A 21,739-nucleotide genomic window follows, 5' to 3' on the forward strand; every position below is an offset into this window, starting at 1 on the left:
CCTGGCACAGGCTTGCATTTTGCAGGGGACTTGCATTTTGCCAGCCTTCAGTGGAGCTCTGCTGCTCTTCCTGGGCTCACAGGCGGGGGAGCGATGGCTGCTTCAATGGGGTACTACACGCCGAGCCTCTTACTCTCTTTGCCCGCTCCCGAGGTGGGCAATTAATCGAGTGCAAATGACAGGAAAGGCTTCTGGTGGGCGTTCCTGGCATCTCCCTCCTGAGAAAGAGGTTTGAGCGAGAGAAGTCGCAGGCGGTGGGAATCCACCCGGGGGTCTGGGCTCCCTTTCTCTGGCCTGACCTGCTGAAAGGGGGGGGAGGGTTATCCTTCAGCTGCCCTCACCCTTCTTGGACGGTTGCATCCTCTGGCAGGGGGCAAACTCTCAAGCTGGTGTGTTGTTCTCTGAACAGGAGAATCGACTGACGGCAGCAGCAGCGAGTCCAAAGAGGCCCCGAGGAGTCAGCCGAGCCCCTTTGCCCGGGTGCCACGCGAGGCCCCTCCTTCGGCTGGCCTCCCCTGCCCCGCAGGGCTCCTGCGAAGGAAACTGCAGGCCAAGCAGACGACTCCCCTGCAGGGCGGTGCCACGTGGCTTCCCCAGGTGCCCAGCCTCCCCCAGTCGTGCCTGGCCCTGGGGGCCCTCCAGCAGGGCAGCACCGACCCTTGGGAGCCAGCTGGGGGTCCCTGCTGGAGGCTCCCCCTCCAGAACGGGGCCCCGGAGTACCCGCTGGAGCACCCAGCCGAGCAGTGGCTCTACCTCTCCTCGGCCACCCCGCAGCCCTTGCAGCAGCAGCAGCAGCCCGCCAGCTCCGCCGGAGACTTTGCCCTGGCGCAGTGGGGCTTCCTGCCCAGCAGCGGGGTCTTCGTGATGAGCAGAGACAGGGATGCCCAGCCCAGAATGGCCTGGCCCCCCAACGTCTGCATCCTGACCCTGGCCATGATGATCGCGGGCATCCCCACCGTCCCCGTGCCCGGCGTGTGTGAGGAAGACATGATCCACGCCGCCCAGCGCTTCATGGCAGAGAACCTGGAGCCCGGCGAGGGCCCGGCGGAAGGGCCCCCCAGGAGGCCGTGGGCGGCCTTGCAGCACCTTGGCTCCTCCTGCAAGAGGGACCGGCAGCGCAGGCGAGCGGCCCACCGCAGCCTCCTGCCTCTCTTCCTGGCCCAGCTGGAGAAGTAGCAGCCGGGACGCCTCCTCTGGGGCCGAGAAGCCCACATAAAGGAATGGGGAAAAACGGTCCCTTTGCTGCCCTTCGTCTCCCTGAGCTGGCGGCCCAATTGGGCTGCTGACGACGGCCCTTCCCAGCTCGGTCCCTGCACCCGACCTGCCCCTGCTTGCCCTTCGTGGCCAGGCTGCTCCCCGACGCAGGGAGCCCCCCCTCGGATTGGGGCCAGCAGGGAGGCGGGGACCTGACAGGCAGCCCCAGCCCGGGAGGCTCTTATCAAGCGGTCTACAGGGCTTGGAGGGTCCCACGTGTGTGTGTGTGGGGGGGGGAGGTGGGCAGAAGGGGAAGGCAAGAGGGACCTTCCCTGCCCAGCTGGAGGCGCTCTGACCCCAGGGATGAGGGCAGCCTCAGGCCCCGAGGCCCCAGACTGCCCTTTCCGACCGGCCGCTGCTCCTCTTTCTCACAACCAGCAAAGCGCCTCCCTCTGCAGAGGCAGCATTGTGTCCCGTCTGACTCTCTGACTTTTACCCAAGAAACACCTTCCTGGGAGGGGCCAGTGGGAGGAAAAGACCCCAGGCCAACAGTGGCCAACAGGGGCCGGTGGTTCCCACGGGACCGTCCCCTGCACCGAAGGGCCCCGTCAGTGGTCAGCCAGCTCAACAGCCGTGCTGCACCTGCGGGTTAAACTCCTTGGGTCCAGCCTTGTTCAGAAGGCGGAGGAGCTCTGGGGTTAGAAGACACGCTAAAATAGTCCTCAACGTACGGCCGCTGCTAGGAGCAGAATTTCCATGGCTAGGAAAGGTGGCTGTTAAGCGAACCACGCCTGATTTTATGGCGCTTTTTGCCATGATAAGAGAATCGCCGCAGTTGTTAAGTGAATCAGTGCTGGCTTCTCCCATTGACTTTGCTTGTCCGTAGCTGGCTGGGCAGGTCACAAAGCAGGGATCGCCTGACTCCAGGATGCTTCAACTGTCCATGCCAGTTTCCCATCCCCCGACGCTTGACGGCTTGACCGTGGGGAGGCTGCCACAGCCATAAGTGTGAGGACACAGCATCAGCCGCTTTCTTCAGTGCCGTTGTAATGTTGAACAGCCACTGAGCAAATGGCCGTACGTTGAAGATTAACTGCATCAGATCTTTATCCAGCAATCCACCCTGGGAACTTCTCAAGACTTCCAGCAGGTCATCAGTGCCGGCCTGCCCTGCCTGGGAGGCCCCTGCACGGCCATCCTCCCTGCCGCAGGTCCTTCCCTTCGGAGGCCAGCCCAGCCCAGCCTGCCCAACAGCAGCCGGAAGGCCTGGCTGAAACGTCAGGTGGAGCGGTTGAAGCAGCATAACAGAGTTGGAAGGGGCCCTGGAGGTCTTCTAGTCCAACCCCTCTGCTCAAGCAAGAACCTCTATACTATTTCAGACAAATGGCTGTGCAATCTTTTGAAAAGCCAGCACCCACAACTTCTGGACACAACCATTCCACTGGTTCATTGTTCTCACTGTTAGGAAATTTCCCTTAGCTCCAGGTTGCTTCTCTCTTTGATTAGTTTCACATATTGAATAGAATAGAGCTGGAAGGGACCTTGGAGGTCTTCTAGTCCAGCCCCCTGCTCAAGCAGGAGATCCTTTGCCATCTCAGACAAGTGACTGTCCAGTCTCTTCTTAAAAATCTCCAGTGATGGAGCGCCCATGATTTCTGGTGGCAAGCTGTTCCACTGGTTAATTGTCCTCACTGTCAGGAAGTTTCTCCTTAATTCCAGGTTGCTTCTCTCTTTGAACAGTTTCCAACCATCGTTTCTTGTCCTGCCTTCAGGTGCTTTGGGGAATAATTTGACCCCCCCCTCTTCTTTGTGGCAGACCCTCAAGTACTGGAATACTGTATTTGTATTTGTATTTATTAAATTTGTATACCACCCTTCTCCCAAGGGACTCAGGGCGGTGAACAGGGCACATATAAATAGAGGATACAAAAATTTAAAAAAGAATTAAATAATCGCCCAGATAAAACAGTAACAATATAAAAACCCAATTAAAAACCCTAACATTTCCCCATCAGGCCAGGCCAGCTTGTTCAAATAAATGGGTCTTCAGACCACGTCGGAAAGAGCGAAGGTCCGGTGCCGTCCGGAGCTCAACCGGCAGTTGGTTCCATAAAGCCGGAGCGCCCACAGAGAAGGCCCTCCCCCTGGGGGCCACCAGCCGACATTCTCTGACCGGAGGCACCCTGAGGAGGCCCTCTCTGTGGGAACGCACAGGGAACTGCTATCACGTCACCCCCTATTTCTTCTTTTCTTTAGACTGCCCAGACCCAAGTCCCGCAGCCGTTCTTGGTATGTTTTGGTCTCCAGGCCTTGGATCATCTCAGTTGCTCTTTTCTGAACTTTTTCCAAACTCTTAACATCTTTTTTGTGATTTAGTGACCAAAATTGGCTGCAGTATTCCAGGTGTTTTATAAAGCGGTAATAATACTTTTTGACTCTATGCCTCTGTTTATTCAACCCAGGATTGCATTAGCGTTTTTTGGCTGCCGCTGCACACAGCTGGCTCACGGTCAAGCAATCGTCCACTAGGATTAGAACAGATTGAGTCCCCCTTTTTTGTGGCAGCCCCTCAAATATCGGAAGACAGCTCTCAGGTCAAGCCTTTTGGCCACGCTTGCTGGGCACCTTCCAAAAGCTGACTGGGTGACCACTGGCCAGTCCCATCAAAGAGGCTGACCTCTGAACCACAGCAGCTTCATCCATGCACAGCTGCTTCCAGCACTCTTCGGCTCCCTCCCCATTCCCTGCATGCTTGGCAGCCCTCTGGCCCTCTGGGGGTTACAGAAAGTGTCTCCCAAGGAAGGGGAGACTTTGGAACTTTGCACTAGAACTGAGAACCAGCCTTTGGTCAGGACTGGTGGGAGCCTCTGGCTGAGCGGAGACACTCAGCCTGGCCTTCCCGCTAATTAAGGAGCCCCCCAAACACGCGGCTGATGCGCTTCGCCAGGCGGGTGAGACGGGCCGCCCGAGAGGGTCTCCAGAGAGGGTCCTACACAGAAGAGCTGGCGTAAGCTCTGGACACCGAATCCTAGAACTGTAGATAGTTCTTGACTTACAACAGTCCATTTCGTGACTGTTCAAAGTTACAGCCGCATTGAAAAAGCAACTCGTGACCGTTTTTCACACTTAGGACCGTTGCGGCATCCCAGGGGTCACGTGGTCAAAATTGGGACACTTGGCAACTGATTCACATTTACGATGGTCGCAGCATCCCTGGGGGGTCACGTGATCCCCTTTTGCGACCTCCTGACGAGCAAAGCCAAAGGGGGAGGAGCCAGATTCACTTAACAACCGTGCTCCTAACTGAACAGGTGCAGTCATTCACTTAACAACGGTGGCAAGAAAAGTCACAAAATGGGGCAAAAGTCACTTAACGAACGTCTCTCTTAGCAACAGAGAATTTGGGGCTCCGTGGTGGTGATAAGTGGAGGACTGCATGTCCTGGCCTCATCCTTCCCAAGGCCTGGATCTCTTCGTTGGCCAGCCTGGGGGGGGGCAGCAGGAGGGGTTTTCACAAGATCTTCTGCATCGTTTCCCCAGTTGCCCCCTGGGGCACCCCGGCATTCCTCCAGCGGCTCAGAGTCAGCTTTTCCAGGTGGGATCCCAGGGAGACACGGTAGATCATGGAGTTCCAACCTCGGCAGCCCCCAAGGCTGAACTGCCCCAGCAGCGGGTGCCCCACCCAGATGCCGATGAAGCAGCTGCCCATCTCCGCCCCCGTCCCGGGATGAGTCCGGGCCTGCGGGAAGAAGCGGAGCCCCTCTCTCCCCTTAACCCCCCCCACCTGGCTGGCCAAGCTTCAGCAATGCTGCGTGCAGGATTGACAGGCGCAGCTCGTCGCCTAGGAGACTGGAGGGAGGCGGGGGTGGGGGCTTCGCGCAACCCTCTGGATGGGTGCCTGCTTCCCTCACAGCCGCGTGTTGGGAACGTGGCTCCGCAGGGCGCCGAGACAGCAGGGCGCATTTGGGGCCGAGAGAAGCGTGTCCTAAACCGGCCTGGGACCGCAGCCCCCCCCCATGGTCCCTGCGCCAAGGGTTGACTTGGTCCCCCGAGGGCGTGTGGGGCAGCTGCTGCCTCACCCACCGGTGGCCAGAAGAGAGCCGGACGGAGCGGATGGAGCCGGGGCTGCCTGCTTTCTATGGAGCGAAGAAAGAGAAACGCCCAGTGGGCGAGACAGCAGCGTGGCCGAAACGGGGCAGGGTCTGCGGGAGAGCAGAGGGTGGGGAAGGGGCATGTGTTAGATCGCAGGTTGCAGGAAGAACGAAGGCAGCCTGGGTTTGTGTAGCAGACCTTTATTAAGCTTGGTGGTGTTTAGGCTTGGGGAAAGGGCTTACCTGGCATGTTTATATACCTGCCCAGGTGAATGCCAGCCAATGGATTCAAACCTGGGCTTCCCGCCACTGCAGGTAACCAATCACTTTAAACCTCGGCTTCCCGCCGGTACGGTTATAGCCCGGAGCTGTCAAACCTGTTTGAACCAGGCTTTCCCGCCAATTGCGGTTATAGCCTGGAGCTGTCCAGCTCCGAGCCTCCTGCTGTGCTGACAGCTCACCTGCATACACTACACCCCTTCCCCCCTAGGTGAGGATGCTACTATTTTTTCCCTTTCCCCCCTTGTAACTATATACATTTATTTGCTCATTTTTATTTCTCTCCCCCTGCCTTCCCTCTCAAGACCGCACGTAGTCTGAGAGGTAAGCTGGGGCCTTGTGTGTCCTGTTGGACCGCCTCAGGTTTGCCCCTTCAGTTGGAGTGATGCTGGGGCTTAAGTCCGTCCTCTTATGCTGGTTTGGAGGGGTGCTGCATGAAGACACTGGTGATTCGAATGGGTTACACCTGCGGATCCAGCTTAAAGGTTATGGGAGGCCCCGTGTACCTACCTAGCTTCCCATCAAAAACGTCTGCAAACTCCTCGCAAACCGCTCCTAATATTCGGCCGACCTGGGTCTGATGTATCCTGATGATTTGAATGCCCAGTGCCGTGAACCAGCCTAACCCCACGAGGCTGGTGCGTTGCCCCTCTACCACCAGGACATCCAGAAACTCCCGGAACCCCTTGTACTGCACCTCTACCGTGGCTTCCCCCCGGACGTTTATTGGCGTGTTCTGGAAATCCGTGAGGGTCAGTCTGGATGCCCTCAAGGGAACCCGCCGGCCGCTCCGACTGCAAACCGCTTTGAACGTTTCGCTGGAGATAACGGATACGGCTGAGCCAGAGTCCAGTTCCATTCTACACAGAGCTCCTTGCAACCTTACCAACAGCTTTATTTTGGGGGTGATGGCTTGCTGACCCCCCCGTTTGGCAAAGGACCGCCCTGCCCTCTGTGTGGCTGATGGAAATTGCTCGGCGCGGTCCCACAGTACCTGTTGCTGCCTGGAACTCCGCCTCCACCTCGTGTAGGTTGTCCTGGTTCTTGTTCCGGCAAACGGACGCGATGTGTCCGGTCTTGCCGCACACCCGGCACTTTGCTGACTTGAAACGGCAGGTAGACCGGGGGTGATGTCCTCCACAGCTCGCGCATTGGGTATACCGGGGGTTGTTGGCTCTGCAGCCGGAATACTGGGTAGACCGGGGATGACTGGCTCCGCAGCTGCCGTGCTGGGTAGTCCAGGGTGGGTTGGCTCTGCAGCCAGAAAACTGGGTAGACCTGGGGTTGCTGGCGCCGCACCTGCAGTCCGGGCATCTTTGCTCCGCTGTTGTTGGTCGATAGCCCCTTGGGGTGCCTTGCTTTGTGTTAGCCGGCATCGCTCTGCGGTGGATCGCATCGACCTCCATCGCTGCTCCCTCGTCCCCGCTGTAACCGCTCACCTGGTGTAGGGCTCCATTTAGGCTGCTGCTGCGAGTCTCCGTCCGCTCCTGCCCTTCTGCGATGTCCCAGGCTAGGAACTCTTCCTGGACCTCCCATAACGTTAATTTTGACCTGGCAAACAGCTTTTGCCGCAGCTTCTTGTCTCGCAGCCCGCAAACGATGCGGTCCCTCAGCCTCACCTCAAGGTTCTCGAAATTGCACTGGCGGGCTGCCTGCCAGAGTGCCGCTATGTACCTTTTGGCTGACTCGTCCGGTCGCTGGTCCCTTTTCTCGAATTTGTACCGCCACGCAATCTCTGATATGTCCGATTGATATGTCCGATATGTCCACGCAATCTCTGATATGTCCGATTGGAAGTGTTGATTTAGGGTGTCCAGCAGGTCTTTGTAGGAGATGGACTGAACACAGCCCGACTGCCAGCTGGTAAGTGTCCCTACCGCAGCTACATAGCAGCACTGCCGCTTTCTGGATGTCGTCCTCAACCTTGTTTGCCCGCAAGTAGAATTCCAGGTGCCCCACAAACGCTTCCCAATCTTCCAGTTGCTCGCTGTCGAACCGGGGAAGCTGGCCGAGCTGAGCCATGTTGGGTCCTGGGTGGTCCTGCTCCGACGCCGATGAATTTTGGTGCACGCGGCTGATCGCGGATTCTTCCGATGCCCTGTGCCTCTCGGATCAGGATCCCACCTTCGTCGCCAGTGTTAGATCGCAGGTCACAGGAAGAACGAAGGCAGCCGGGTTTGTGTAGCAGACCTTTATTAAGCTTGGTGGTGTTTAGGGTTGGGGAAAGGGTTTACCTGGTGTGTTTATATACCTGCCCAGGTGAATGCCAGCCAATGGATTCAAACCTGGGCTTCCCGCCACTGCAGGTAACCAATCACTTTAAATCTTGGCTTCCCGCCGGGACTATAACCGCCGGTACGGTTATAGCCCGGAGCTGTCAAACCTGTTTGAATCAGGCTTTCCCGCCAATTGCGGTTATAGCCTGGAGCTGTCCAGCTCCGAGCCTCCTGCTGTGCTGACAGCTCATGTATGCTAGCTGCATACACTACAGCATGGCTGGCCGGGCAGCCTGGCACCCACCGCTCCAGGCGAGTCTGCTCCGTCACCCTTGGGAAAGGAGGGGACGGGGGTGGGTGGATAACAGCTGAGGCTTTGAGCTGCTGCCCATCTTCTGCCTCTGGAACCACAATTGCACCAAGCCCCTTTTCTCCATCTTCCAAAGACCGCAAACCCGCCAAGTGTCCGGGCAAGAACCAGCCTGCCTGCCCCAACAGCACTGGCACTTATATTATATAGCGCTTCACGGTTCTTTCAGTTAGCCTATCCCCCCCGCCCCCCAACAATCTGGTCCTCGTTTTACCAATCTCAGAAGGATGGAAGGCGTCACAGTAGGAAACTGGCCACACGCGGGGTGGGTGCAGTGGGGCGCAGATCAATCGGCCGAGGAGTCCTGATCTTAGCCAGCTGTGTCCCCCCCTAGGCACCCCTTTTTGCAGGAGGATCCACACATTCACACAATAAACAAACAGGCAACTTTAACAATGTTTTAAATAAGTAAATAAACGCTTCTTGCAACACACCAAACCACAAGCTGCCAGTTTAGTTAACCGTAGCCGGCGGAGAGAGCTCAGCCAGGCAATAGAGGCGGTTCACACGAGCGGAGGCGGGGCGGCGGGGGGGGGGGGAAGGGTGTGCATGGAAGGTGGCCCAGACCAACCCCGTTGTTCAGCTGAGGCATCACCAGGGGGCAGCACTAAGCCAAGCTTTATGTGTCAGAAAGCTAAATGGATTTAGAGGTGAATACAGACAGTCTGTCAGAACCCTCAATTGTTTATATCCCACAGATCCAGTGCGATTAAGCTTCCGCCGTCTCCTATAGGGGGAGGGGGGAGACCAGGTTGCTTTGTAGTGCATGCAGAAGGCTTCCTCTTTCTGCTTTGATGTATCCTCGGGGTGTGAAGGGAATGCGGGGGGGGGGGGCTCTGCCTTATCTCAGCTTGCCTGGCTGAGGAATTCTGGGAGTTGAAGTCCACAAGTCATAAAAGGGCCAGGTTTGAAGACCCCAGCATTATGGGATGTGGTGGAATCTCCAGTTAGACTGGAGGAAGGTGATAAGGGAGCCCAGTTAAGAGCCCTTTCACAGGCATCAGAGGCCTAACCTCCCACAGAAACACTGAAGCCTCGTTTGATAGTTCCCAAGGGAATGCAGTCGGCCGGTCAGATTCCTATAATGCAGGTGTGACCAACAATAAAGCTTCTCTTGAGACTATTCAGAAGTGGTTCTGCTTGCTTGCATCCAAGATTGAGCAAGATTTGAAGACGGAGCTGCTGTAGCCTCCTGGCATCTGCGCCCAGCAAAGCCTCAGCTCTGCTTAAAACAAGCATTTTTAACGCAGCAAAGGAGAAAAGCTGGGAAATTACGTCTGAGCCAAGGGCAGTGGACCAGATTTGGCAAAGGTTTGCCATGCTTGGATCACAGAACTGAAGTCCCCACATTTTTTTCTGTACACCACAAACCTCACTTCCGTCACATTTGCCTTATTGAGGAGGTATGTGTTAAGTAGGGAGGTACTGCAACATGTAATGTAATATGTCCTATGTAGGTCAGGTAACGTTGCCTCCTACGGCTTGTCTGACTCCCTGAACAGAATGTACTGATGGGGACAGAGGAAGGATGCAATTTTATTGCTCAGAAGCGAAGCAGGAACCTGAATTTGCTTCTGAGCGAGGAGCAGCCGCTGTGTGCTTGGCTTGAGCGGAGCCATCCCAGCTGGTGTTACTTTAAGCTGCTTGGGTGGCTTCCCAGCCAGTGAAGCTGGGTGGCCTCCCAGAATGAGAGTGAAGCGACTGCCGTGTCTTCTTTCTCCACCCAGAGAAAAGGGAGAATCTCCGACATTCTGGATATTAAGAATCTTCTCTCCGTCCTCTGGCAGGTCACAGCCCTGGCTCCAAACATGACCGATTATCTTAAGGGCGGAGATGCGCTTTTCCTGCTCCTGTCCTTCATTCTGCAGAGAGAGGCTTCCTGAGTCTTTGCTGAGAGCCTGGAGGTTGCGCCGTTGCTCCTCAGAGGCTCTCCCTGCCAGTCCCGCTAGATGCCGGAGGAAAAAGGGGAGAAAGAGTCTTTAAGAGAAAGAGAAAGAAAAGGGAAAGTGGGGAAGGAAAAAGACAAAGAAAATAAAAAGAGACAAAGAGAAGAAAGGGAGAGAAAAAAGAAAGAATAAGGAAAGAAGGAGGGAGGGAGAAAGGAAGAAAAGAACAGAAGGGAGGGAGGGAGGGAGGAAAGAAAGAGGGAGGAAGGAGAAAGAAGAAAAAAGAAAGAAAAGAACAGAAGGGAGGGAGGGAGGGAGGAAGGGAGAGAAAAAAGAGGGAGGGAGGGAGGGAGGAGAAAGAAGAAAGAAAGAACAGAAGGAAAGAAAGAAAAGAACAGAAAAGGAAGGAAGGAAGGAACGGACGGACGGACTCTCTCAGCACTAGGGGCGCCACCGGCGTCTCCCATAAGCGCCAACTCAGTGAGAGGCGTTTTGACGAACTTCCTAGATCGGCCGGAAGCAGAAGCGTGGGAGCCGACTGAGGGGAAAGCGCTTCCGGCGCGGACACCTGACTGTCCAAGATGGCGTCCTCCAGCGGAGCCGGCGGGGCGCCCGAGTCCGAGGAGGGGCTGCAGAGCCCGGGGGACCTGCGCAGCGTCTTGCTGACCAGCGTCCTGAACCTGGAGCCGCTGGACGTGGACCTCTTCCGGTCAGCGGTGCCGGAGCCGGCGGGGCCTCTCGGGGAAGGGGCCGGGACAGGGCTTCCCAGCCTCGGTCGCTGGAAGACGGGTGGACTTCAACTCCCAGAATTCGCTGGCTGGGGAATTCTGGGAGTTGAAGTCCACCCCTCTTCCGGCGACGGAGGCTGGGAAGCGCTGGGCTGGGAGGCGGCGGAGGCGGGTCGACCTGTTGAATGTCGATGGAGACTCTCAGTCATCCGGGTGACGGTTGCCCCAAAGGTGTTTTTCCAAAAGGGAAACCGGATTTTCTTTAGAAAGTCTCTTTAGAAAAAGTCCAGTTCCCTTTTGAAACAGCACCTTGGGAGTTTCTGCCTGCCTGCAGCCGTGGAAGCCGCCCTGGCGAAATACTTCTCTGTTTAGAGTTGGAGGCGGCTGCTCCGCGTCTACCTCGCGAACCAATATTGGGGGGTGGGGGAAGCAGCCGGTTGAGTCGTAGGAGAAGCTGGTCCCGGGCTGTGAATGTTGCCGCGCAGGCCCTGGCCCCATGGACAGCTGATCCTGGCACTGGGGAGGGAAGCTTGGGGGCAGCCACTCGCCTCCCTGGCCTGCACCACCCCTCAGGAGGCAGCCATTGCTGGCCATAACTCTCCTCCTCTTTTCTCCTTAGGGGAAGGCACTACTGGGTGCCCGTCACGCAGCGTCTTTTCGGAGGGCAGATAGTGGGCCAGGCGCTGGTGGCAGCAGCGAAGGCTGTGACGGATGACCTGGAAGCCCATTCACTCCATTGCTACTTTGTGAGGGCAGGTAATTAGCAGCTTCTGGGTGGGAGGTGCACCAGGCCCAACTGGGGTCAGGCATGTATAAAAATGTACGTATTTATAAGCAGAGCAGCTCCCAGCACCCTCTGCCAGGGCAAGACAGGCGCATTTATTTATTTAATTTATTTATAAGCAGAGCAGCTCAGGCTTATTTATTTATTTATAGAGCAGCTCCCAGCATATTTATTTATAAGCAGAGCAGCTTAAATATAGAAAGAATATCCTGAGCTGCTCTGTTTATATAAATAAATAAATAAATAAAATAAATGTGCCTGTCTTGCCCTGGCAGAGGGTGCTGGGAGCTGCTCTGCTTATAAATAAAATACGTATTTTTATACATGCCTGACTTGCCCCAGCGACTACTGTAGGTAGATTACAATAATAAAAAGGAAGAAAAAAATGAAAGGAGTGTAAACAGAAGTAAAATATCAGAACCATAAAATTAGCAGTCACGAAGATACACGGATAATAATACATTAATATGATATTCAAAAAGAAAACAGGGCAGAATTTCCCCGATTGCGAGACCATGAAGCGGTGGAACAACCCGCCTCCTGAAGCCGCTGCCCTGTTGCTGAAAATTTTAAAGAAAAGATTGGGCAGCTCTTTTCCGGGATGTGAAGCGGGTGGCTGTCATGGGCGGGGGGGAGGGGGGGCTTGGGGTAGGGTGATTCTCAGCAACCGGGGTGTCTCCTCGCCGGGACAACTGGGGGCTCACTGCAGGCTGTTCTGGTTTCCAGGGGACCCCACCGTGCCAGTTCTGTACCAGGTGGAGCGCACCCGCACCGGGAGGAGCTTCTCGGTGCGCTCGGTCAAGGCCATCCAGCATGGAAAGCCCATCTTCATATGCCAGGCTTCCTTCCAACGAGGCCAGCCCAGCCCGGTGCAGCACCAGTTCCAAATGCCGGCTGTGCCTCCCCCGGAGGAGCTGCTCACGCAGGAGCAGCTGATCCAGAAGTACCTGCGGTGAGTGGCTGGGAGGAGCGGGGCTTGCAGCAGTGCTGAGCCAACGACACACCTGGCTGGTGGAGAGAGCAAACATCCATGGGAGGTGCTCCCTGCAGCCCAGCTGCTCCATCTTGGAATGCGGGACCCAGCCTGAAGAGTGTTTAGCTCTGCCTGTGTGGAATTCACGGGAGACTCTTGCATCTCTGGCAGCTGGGAGCTTATCAAGCCACGTTCACGGCTTTTTCCTGGCAGAATCCGGGGTCTTGGAAGCGTGTTGAGCCAAGGCTGCTGCAGCTCACACTGGGGGGAAGTCTCCATGCTGCTTCCACTTTTCTGGGCCTTTGGCAGAAAGTACCACCCTGGCACGGCCTCTCGTTTTTTCCAAAGGGACCCCAACCTTCTAGAGAGATACCGGCAGGGACTCAGGAGAATACTGGCCCAGGAAGTCCCCATTGAGATGAAGCCGGTGAACCCACCTGACTTTTTTCACCAGAGCTCCCAGGAGCCCAAGCAGCTCGTCTGGGTGCGTGCCAAGGGCTACATCGGTAAGACCCGCATCCTGACCCCGGCCCGCTTTCCAGGAGCAGCTTCATCGTGCCCAGGAGAGGGAAGCGTTAACTGGAGGGAGCGGAGCCCTCCTTTTGGCACTCGGTGTGAGGAGGCTGTGTGGGCAGCTCTTTCAGTGGGGGTCTCCCTGCCCATCTCCTTCAGGAGGCCTGCCCCTGGGAGCCCCCCTCTTCTTTTCTGCTGGCGGGGGCAGTTGGGGCCATTGCTGTGGGCAGGAGAGAAGCTCCTGGGAAGGAAAGCGCCACCCCTTCGGGCACTGTGTTGGTGTGAGTGGGGTTCTGAGCACCAGTCCCTTTGCAATAGTGACGAATATCTCTGGCTTGGGTGTAAGATGAGGATGAAGGTGTATTTTCCGAGCTTTCCGAATGTTTTGTTACCAGGCTAGGTAACGTCTTCAGCTGAAACCAACCCCCAAGCTTCGGAGAACGGACCTTCACCCTCACAAGTGCTGGTTATGGGGCTGGGTATAGGGAATGTCTCCTCCAGAACGAATCTGCCCCCCCCAGGCCCATTCCAGGGAATGGAGAGCCCAGCGGCTGCCTCACCCTCATGGAATCTCCTCCCCCCCTGCCCCCCCCCCAGTTGTTTCAGGGTGGCAGTCTGACCAGCATCGTGCTGCTTGTCCCACGTTTTCTGTGTGGCAGGCCGTTTTGTGAAACTTACAGCTTTGGGAGGTTTTCCGATTTTTAATTAATGTGAGCTGCTCAAGTTGGAATGATTACAAATACTACAGGAAATGTATGCCAAAGAACACGCACGCACACACCCCGGGCAGAAGAGCACTTGACCTGTTGAACAGGGCCGCCTTGCCTCCTCCTGCAGCCCAACCCAATCTTTTCCCCAGACACGCTACCTTGCTTTGCCTCCAGGCGACGCTTAGCGTTGGCCTCTCCCGTTTCAGGTGAAAGCGACATGAAGCTGCACTGCTGCGTGGCTGCCTACATCTCTGACTACGCCTTCCTGCGGACAGCCCTGTTGCCGCACCAGCACCACATTGTCAAGTTCATGGTCTCGCTCGATCACACCCTGTGGTTCCACGCGCCCTTCAGAGCCGATCAGTGGATGCTGTACGAGTGCGAGAGCCCCTGGGCCGGTAAGCGCCGCTGCCAGCCCGCGATGGGGGTGGTGGGGCAGGAGACGCTCCAAGCAGCCGGCTGCAGCTTCTCCATTCTCCTCTCCCCTCCCCCACAGGTGGCAGTCGGGCCCTGGTGCAGGGCCGCCTGTGGCGCAGAGATGGCGTGTTGGCGGTCAGTTGTGCCCAGGAAGGAGTAATCCGATTGGAGGAAGAGCAGCCGGGCACCAGCAAGCTGTAGCACTGGCTTTTCTTTCTCCCCCGGCTACTCTCTCCTAACGGGAGTCCCCCCCCTTGCACTGGCCGGGTCTTTGGTGGGTGTGGTCGCTTACAAGGACCCCCGTAACCCCTGGAGGTGGCACTTACGGATGGAAGCACTGGCACCCCACTTTCCTTGGACCTATTAATTTATTGAAGATGGGCTTCTGTCCCCCGACTGTTAATAAAGGGAGCAAAGGGTCCCACACGACTCTGGATTCTGAAGGGGGGGGAGGAGGAGGGTCCTGGTGGCTTCACTCACATCGATGCCAGAGGGGGGAGCCTGCTCCACCGCCCAGGCTGCACCAGGAGTCCCGCCAGTGCCGAACGGCCTCCCCCCTCTAGCAAGAACAGCCTGTGGGGGGAGCCTCAGGAGGGCCCTTCACACACCCCTCTGCCAGCGAGCCTTGCAGATGCTCTTGTCTCCCCAACAGGGCAGTCGCCATCACCTCACTTTCTCCGAAGGATTTGGGGGGGCGTTGTGGGTCTCCATCCCAAAAGCCTCTTCTGAACAGGCCAGCCAGCCTTGTCCCGCTGCTGGGCAAGCAGAGATGGCAGAGCTCGCAGGAGTGTGTACGATGGCGCTGGCTCTTGCTCGCCTGGCAGATGCCCCTCTGCTGCTCATGCAGTGCCCCCACTTCCCGGCAGATCCCCCCCTTGGCAAGAAGTCAGGGCAGCGGCTGTTTGAGTAGCAGCTCCTTCAAAGGGGGTGGTGGCTGTTTGCCCTGCCCGGCTTCCTGCAGGCTGCGCAGGCAGGTCTCCGCCTGCTGCTTGTCCTTGCCCAGCCCCCAGGCCAAGTGGATGTGGGTCTGCAGGAGGGCAGCCAGGAGGGGGTGCCTCTCCTGGCCCTCCAGCTGCTCCAGGGCCTGCTGGCACGCCCCGTAGGCCTCTCCCCACTGCTCCAGCGCTTGATGGCAGACGGTCAGGCCGGCCAGCGTCAGCAGGTAATGCCCCGAGTGGCTGGCGCCCAGTTTTTCCTGCAGCCGCCGTGAGGTCATCCAGGCGGCCAAGGCCTCGGGGTAGAGGCCCTTGCCGGTCAAGCGCTGCGCCCCCTGCAGGCTGTCCAGGAAGAAGAATTCCAGGAACGTGGCCGAGCGGCGGATCTCCGGCGAGGCGTGCAGGTGGGAGAGAAACCGTTCAAACGCCCGGCTGCGCTTGGCGATGGTCGTGGGGGTGAAGTTGTGCCACAGCTGTTTCCGGGGGAAAGAGACCCCCGCCATGTCCCTGCTGAAGTGGCGGCGCAGGCGTCGATTCAGCCGCTCGAAGTCGGAATAGCAACGGGCAACGGCGGCCGGCATGTCGTCAAACTGCCCTGCCCGGATCAAGTGGATGGTGTAGAGCTGGGTGCCAACGGAGAAACGGGTGAGGGGGAGCGAGAAGCAGCTGCCCAGCCTGGCCTGACCTCCCTCCCACGGACGGCCCCCTCGAGGCAGCTCCTGCCCCTCGGAGAGAGTTACCTGAGGCTCTTCTGAGCCCGGAGTGCCCAACGCAGCAGCAGAAGGAAAGAGAGAACAATCAGGGGCAGCTGCCGCCCTCGCCCCCCAACCCCGCCGGAAGGTATCGGCAGCCCCCTTTGGGGAGAAGAGAGTGCTGAGACTGGGGGGAGCAGGGTGGGCTCCATCCTTCCAATACCGGGGGGGGGGCTACGTCTTGCTTCGGGCTGGCCTTCCTTGGGGGGGAGCAGGAGAGCCCTGCGCCCACTCCCATGCAAGCAGGGGCAGGGGGCTCCTTCCCGGCCTGCCTTCTTTGCCCTCCCCGCCTTACTCACCACGTGCTTGGAGCTGCGCTCGCCGACCACGCTGGCGTCGGTGACCTCGAAGAGGAGGCGCTGGGGCACGAGGCTCCCCCGGGATTTCCGCCAGAGCTCCTGCAACTGCCGCGTGAGCAGGTGGCTGCCCCGTTGCTCGGCCAGGGGGGAGCCGGACTCTGAACCGGAGGGGGGGAGGAGAAAGGGGGGAGAGCAACGGCTGAGGCCGGGGGCTCGACCTCTGGAGCCCCTGGGCTGGCAGAGGAGCCAGGAGCCCCTACTCCAAGGATCCGGAGGGGAGGAAGCAGAACTGAAACTTCCTATCAGGGAGGACAGTCAACCAGTGGAACTACTTGCCACCAGAGGTCGTGGCTGCTTCAGAGCCGAAGGTTTTCAAGAAGAGACTGAACAGCCTCTGAAATGGTATGGGGTCTCCTGCTATAGTAGGGGGGGGGTTGGACTGGAAGACCTCCAAGGTCCGTGCCAGCTCTGCTCTGAATTGGAGCCCAGATTCAGCAACAGGCAGGGGAGCTGCTGGAATCTTCTCTTGTGAAACGGGGGGGGGGGGGGGGGGAAGGATTTTACATAACTTCAGGGTGCCGGAATTACGGCGCAGGCTCTTGTGCACACGTGAACGCTGCTTATCTGAACCCCCCTGGCTCACCTGCCTCCCCCCCCTCCCCGGTTTCAGGCCGTACCTCCCATCTCCGCCGCATCTCCGGGCGGGTCGAGGTCCAGCAGGCCCCCCCGCTTCCCTCCGGCGGCCCCCAGCCGGGCTCCCCGCTCGCAGTCCGCCTCCGCCTCCGCCGCCTCCTCCTCCTCCTGGCTGCTGAAGCTGAGGGTGCCGCTGAGGCGCGTGGCCAGCCCCTCCGTGTCGTCCTCCAGCTCCGAGCTCTCCGGACAGTCCTCCGGCCCGCCGCAGCCCCCGCCCCCCGCGCCCTCCCCGGGCCCGCCCAGCGCCTGCCGCAGCCGGTGCAGGAGGCGGGAGGCCATCCTGGGCGGCGGAGGGGGGAGGGGGGAAGGGGCTCGGGGGCGCCTCGCCGCCCTGCGGGGGTCTTTGGGGCGAAGGCGCGCCCCTTCTGCCCGAGAGCCCGGGGGCCTCCCCGGCCGGCGCCCTCCGCTCGGGGCCAGGCGGCGGCCGCCGGGTCGGAGCTCCCTCACCTGCCCGGAGGAGCCGCCGGCGCTTCCCGGCTGGGCGGCTCGCCTGCGAGGCCCCCCGCCCTCCTCGGGCCCCGGCGACGAAGGTGGCGGCTCCCCGGGGACGGCGCCGCTCACCCGGCCAAGCGCCGCCCCGCCCCGCCTCCTCTCGCCACCGCCGCTCCGGCCACGGGCCGCCCCGGCAGCCGCCCTTCCTGCCCGGCTGGCTCCGGGGACGAGGCCGGCTCGGGTTCCCGCCTGCCCGGAGCCCGGAGGCGTGCTCGCCCTTTCGCCGCGGAGAGACGCTGGGCCCCGGAGCGCGCCGGTCAGCGGGCCCTCCCGGCTTCCGCCTGAACGCAGGGAAGCTGCTCCGGCCGGCCCTAGAGCAGCGGGGCAGCCGCGCCGGCCCTCGGAGAGCGGCAGGCCGCCCAGATGCGGGTTCCGGCTTCCAGCCCGGGGCTCTCGACCTGGCCGGCTTCGGCTCCCAGAATTGTTTATTTTGTTTATTTAATTACAGGTAGTCCTCGATTTACAACAGTCCATTTAGTGACGGTTCAAAGTTACAACGGCCCTGAAAAAAGTGACCCGTGACCGTTTATCACACTTAACAACCACGGTAGCATCTTCACACTCCCGTGGACAAAATTCAGACAGTTGGCAACCGACTCGTATTTATGACGGTTGGGTCACGTGACCCCCTTTTGCAACCTTCTGACCAGCAAAGTCAATGGGGGAAGCCAGATTCACTTAACGACCGTGTTACCGGCTTAACAACTGCAGTGATTCACTTAACAACTGTGGCAAGAAAGGTCATAAAATGTCTTGCTTAGCGTCAGAAATTTTGGGCTCAATTGTGGTCATAAATCAAGGACTACCTTTATCCTTATTACCATTTAGAAGAGATCTAAGAAATGTATTTGTAAAATTTATTAGCCGTCCAATGTACCTGGCTGAGGAATTCTGGGAGTTGAAGTCCACAAGTCATAAAAGGGCCTCTCTTATAGGGAGGGTTGGATAGGGGTGGGGGAGGGGGGGATTAAAGACAAAATGTATTGTAAAACTTTTTAAATAAAAAAAAGGGCCAAGTCTGAAGACCCCTGCCTTATTCCTTTATTTTATTATTCCAATGTATAATATCTAAGATGGCGGCGCCTGGAATGGCTGCGGCTGCATTGGCTCTTGAAGGCAAATAGTTTTGGGAGGGATAGTAAGGGCTATAGGCCACATGATCAGGAAGATTTTAATGTGTTTGAGCAACATGGTTGAACTAAGGTAACATACGACATACGACCGACAATCTTTGCTGGCCTGGCGAGTTTCTAGTTGTTTTGGAACTGTTGGTGAGACCGTTAAAAGTCGTTGGCGCTGTTTGAATTTGTTCTACCAGCAGCAAGATCTGACTGCTGGCCCAGTGATGGATTCTACTGCAAATCAGGGCTGTTTCCAGAGGAGGCAGAGGAGGAGAGGACCTGGAGCTTATGGAGCGAAGGAACTGGATGAGGCTGTCGGCAGGCCCAGAGGAAGAGAGAGAGGCTTTTGGAGGAGTTGGTGGCGGCGGCAGCGTGAGCGTGCTCCAGGGGCGAAAAGAAGCAAGGCCTCTTTAAGGAAAGGGTGGAAGAGTCAGGATCAGAAAAAGGAAAGAAGGCGAGGTTGTCGGAATACAAGCGAATTTGAGGGCTAATCCACATGGAGCCCCATTTCCATCTGTCCTGTTTGCCATCGTTCACTCCCTAGAGACTAAAATGGACAATGTGAAATTTGAGCAGGCCACGAACAAGGAGTATATATCGGAGGTGGTGACCCTTTGAGAGCTGTATGCAATGAAATTTCATTTTGATGTATGCCGATTGGTGTACATTCAAAGTGACAATAAAGTTATCATTATCATTATCATTATCATTATCATTATCAAGCCGCTCCTCTTACCCAATTCCATTCAGTGTAAAGTTCATCCATCTTCAAGCTGCCAAGGTGGGAGCGCTCCTTTAGCAGTTTTGGCACTTACAAAGGATGACCCTGCGACACCACCCCCCCCATTTTGCCCTGAAAGCTCATCTCTGGAAATTTATTTATTTATGGAAATTTGTATGACGGCCCAACTTGCTCTCAATCACTCCAGTAAGCTAACAAAGGAACTGGACCCAGTTGCAGCCTGAATGCTCCCTTCGTGCTCCTACCTGACCGCTGATTGAGAGTTTGGAAAAAGTGCAGAGAAGAGCAATCAAGGTGATCCAAGGCCTGGAGACATAAAGTTATGAAGAACGGTCGCATGAATTAGGTAGGGCCAGTCTAGAGAAAAGAAGGACTAAGGGGTGACAGGACAGCAGCGTTCCAGTATCTGAGGGGCTGCCCCAGAGAAGAGGAGGGGGTCAACTTATTCTCCAGAGCACCAGAAGGCAGGAGAAGGAGCAACGGATGGAAACTAATCATGTAGAGAAACAACCTGGAACTAAGGAGGAATGTCCTAACAGTATGAACAATTAATCAGTGGAACAGAAGCTGCCTCCAGAAATCCTGGGCGCTCCAGCACTGGAGCTTTTTAAGAAGAGGCTAGACAGGCACTTGTCTGCGATGTTACAGGTTCTCCTGCTTGAGCAGCGGGCTGGACTAGAAGACCTCCAAGGTCCCTTCCAGCTCTATTCTGATTGTGATTGATTTCCAGGCCTTCACTTGTTCTCTCTTTCCCTCGGACAGAGGCAAGAATTCAAAAAGGAAGGAGTGAAAAGCCACTGAGAGGTGATAGCAAACGGCATGGCACCGGGAGAAATGGCTAAGCTCCGTGGCCTAGTCTAGGGTTGTCCAGTCTTGACAGCTTTAAGACTTGTGGACTTCAACTCCCAGAATTCCCCAGCCAGCCATGCTGCAGCCTGAAGCTGCGTTCGCTTTCTGCCAGTTATATCTTGCTGTTAACTTCTGTTGAGTCAGATATTATTCCAAGATGTTCTTCGCAAGTAGTAGCATAGTCGGAAGGGGCCTTGGAGGCCTTCTAGTCCAGCCCCCTGCTCCAACAGGAGACCTTATACCATTTCAGACAAATAGTTGTCCAATCCCTTTTTAAAAACCTCCAGTGCTGGAGCACCCACAACTTCCAGACACATGTCTTTCCACTGATTAATTGTTCTAATTAGTTGTGTTACTACAAACCAGGCGTCCCCACCCCACCCATCCCTGCGGGGTTTGGCTTTTCTTTCCCAAGTTAAGCCTTTTGCCCTTGTTTCATTTCATTCTGATATTTCAGCCCAGTTTCCCAAGCTGTCAAGATCACATGGAATAATATTTCTGCCTTCCAGGGCGTTGGCCTCCCTCCCAATTTTGTGCCATCTTCAAGCCCTCAATCGGCTTTTCTTCTTTATCCACGTCCTTGAAAAAAAATCTTGAAGAGCAGGAGGCTGAGCAGCGGACTACGAGGGACGCCACGCAAAAGCGTCCAGCAGTGTAATAAAAGCCATTCGTCATTCATTTTTGAGCTGCTTATCGTTCTGTCTGCCACGCCATGCAGTTGTATTTATTAATTTAAATCTGTTGGCCACCCAACTCCAATGGACTCTAGTCAGGAAAAATGTCTCCAAATGCTTTGCTGAAACCGAGCAGGGCATCTTCTGCCTGTGGCACACTCACCCCTGGATAAAGCGATGTCCTGATAACAAAGAAAGGGGCCATTCAGCCATTCTGGTAAGACTTGTTTTCCACTTCAGCTGGTTTCCACGCAGGCTAGTCCCAAAGCTTAGGGCAATTTATTTCCCAAGAGAGTGCCTCCACTTGGTCTCTCCGTCCAGCCTCCCTTTTTCATCCTGTGCATTTCTGCCCCAAAGTGAGTGGACGTTGGGCTTGAACATGGGTGGGTGGGGGATACAGCCTGGAGGGAGATGGGCTTTCCCCACTACTCCCCCAAGCCCACTTCGCCTGGCAGGGGGTCAGGGGAACATCCAAATGAAGTTAGTCACTGACACAAATGTCTAGTTTTTTTAATAAATGAACATGTGTAACATTTATATTTACAGCAGACAAGATAGTCAGGCGAACAGGAGCATCGTGAGCTAAATCAAATGCAGGTAGTCCTTAATTTACGACCACAATTGACCCCCAAGTTTGTCTTGCTAAGCGAGACAGTTGTTGAGTTTTGCCCCATTTTACAACCTTTTTTACCACTGCCATTAAGTGAATCATTGTAGTTGTTAAGTTAGTAAGATCATAAAGTAAATCTTAACTGTAACTGTTACAACAGTTCATTTAATGACTACTCAAAGTTACAACACCCCTGTTTTTCCCACATAGGACCATTGCAGCGTCCCCGTGGTCATCTGATCAAAATTCAGATCCTTGGCGACTGGTTTAACCATGTACTAACTTAACAACTGCAGTGATTCACTTAACAACCGAGGCAATTAAAATCATAGAACGGGGCAAAATACACTGAACAAATATCTCACTTAGCAACAGAAATTTTGGGCTCAGTTGTAGGCATGAGGATTACCT

The 21,739-nt window shown here is 56.5% G+C and overlaps 2 protein-coding genes across 3 annotated transcripts; one reads left to right on the plus strand and one right to left on the minus strand.

The window, feature by feature from the left end:
• The first annotated feature begins 10,570 nt into the window (after positions 1–10,570).
• On the plus strand, positions 10,571–15,031 carry ACOT8 (acyl-CoA thioesterase 8). 2 transcript variants are annotated; one of them, XM_081323818.1, is made up of 6 exons: positions 10,576–10,745; positions 11,384–11,520; positions 12,275–12,500; positions 12,870–13,027; positions 13,951–14,142; positions 14,241–15,027. In XM_081323818.1, exons 1-6 carry the CDS (start codon positions 10,618–10,620, stop codon positions 14,360–14,362), a joined length of 963 nt encoding a protein of 320 aa, XP_081179944.1. In that variant the 5' UTR covers positions 10,576–10,617; the 3' UTR covers positions 14,363–15,027. The 2 variants fall into 2 exon arrangements, with proteins under 2 accessions (XP_081179943.1, XP_081179944.1); XM_081323817.1 differs by having other exon boundaries at positions 10,571–10,745; positions 13,951–15,031.
• Positions 15,032–15,047: 16 nt separating this feature from the next.
• SNX21 (sorting nexin family member 21) lies at positions 15,048–17,248 on the minus strand (the record flags this gene model as incomplete). The annotated part of the gene is made up of 3 exons (XM_081323809.1): positions 16,825–17,248; positions 16,148–16,305; positions 15,048–15,719 (listed from the first exon to the last, which is right to left on the minus strand). The coding sequence occupies exons 1-3, from the start codon at positions 17,117–17,119 to the stop codon at positions 15,048–15,050; spliced, it is 1,125 nt and encodes a 374-aa protein (XP_081179935.1). The 5' UTR covers positions 17,120–17,248.
• Between the last annotated feature and the right edge of the window lie 4,491 nt (positions 17,249–21,739).

The sequence above is a fragment of the Vipera berus genome (genome assembly GCF_964194415.1).
Source record: "Vipera berus genome assembly, chromosome: 3".
Classification (NCBI taxonomy): Eukaryota; Metazoa; Chordata; class Lepidosauria; order Squamata; family Viperidae; genus Vipera; species Vipera berus.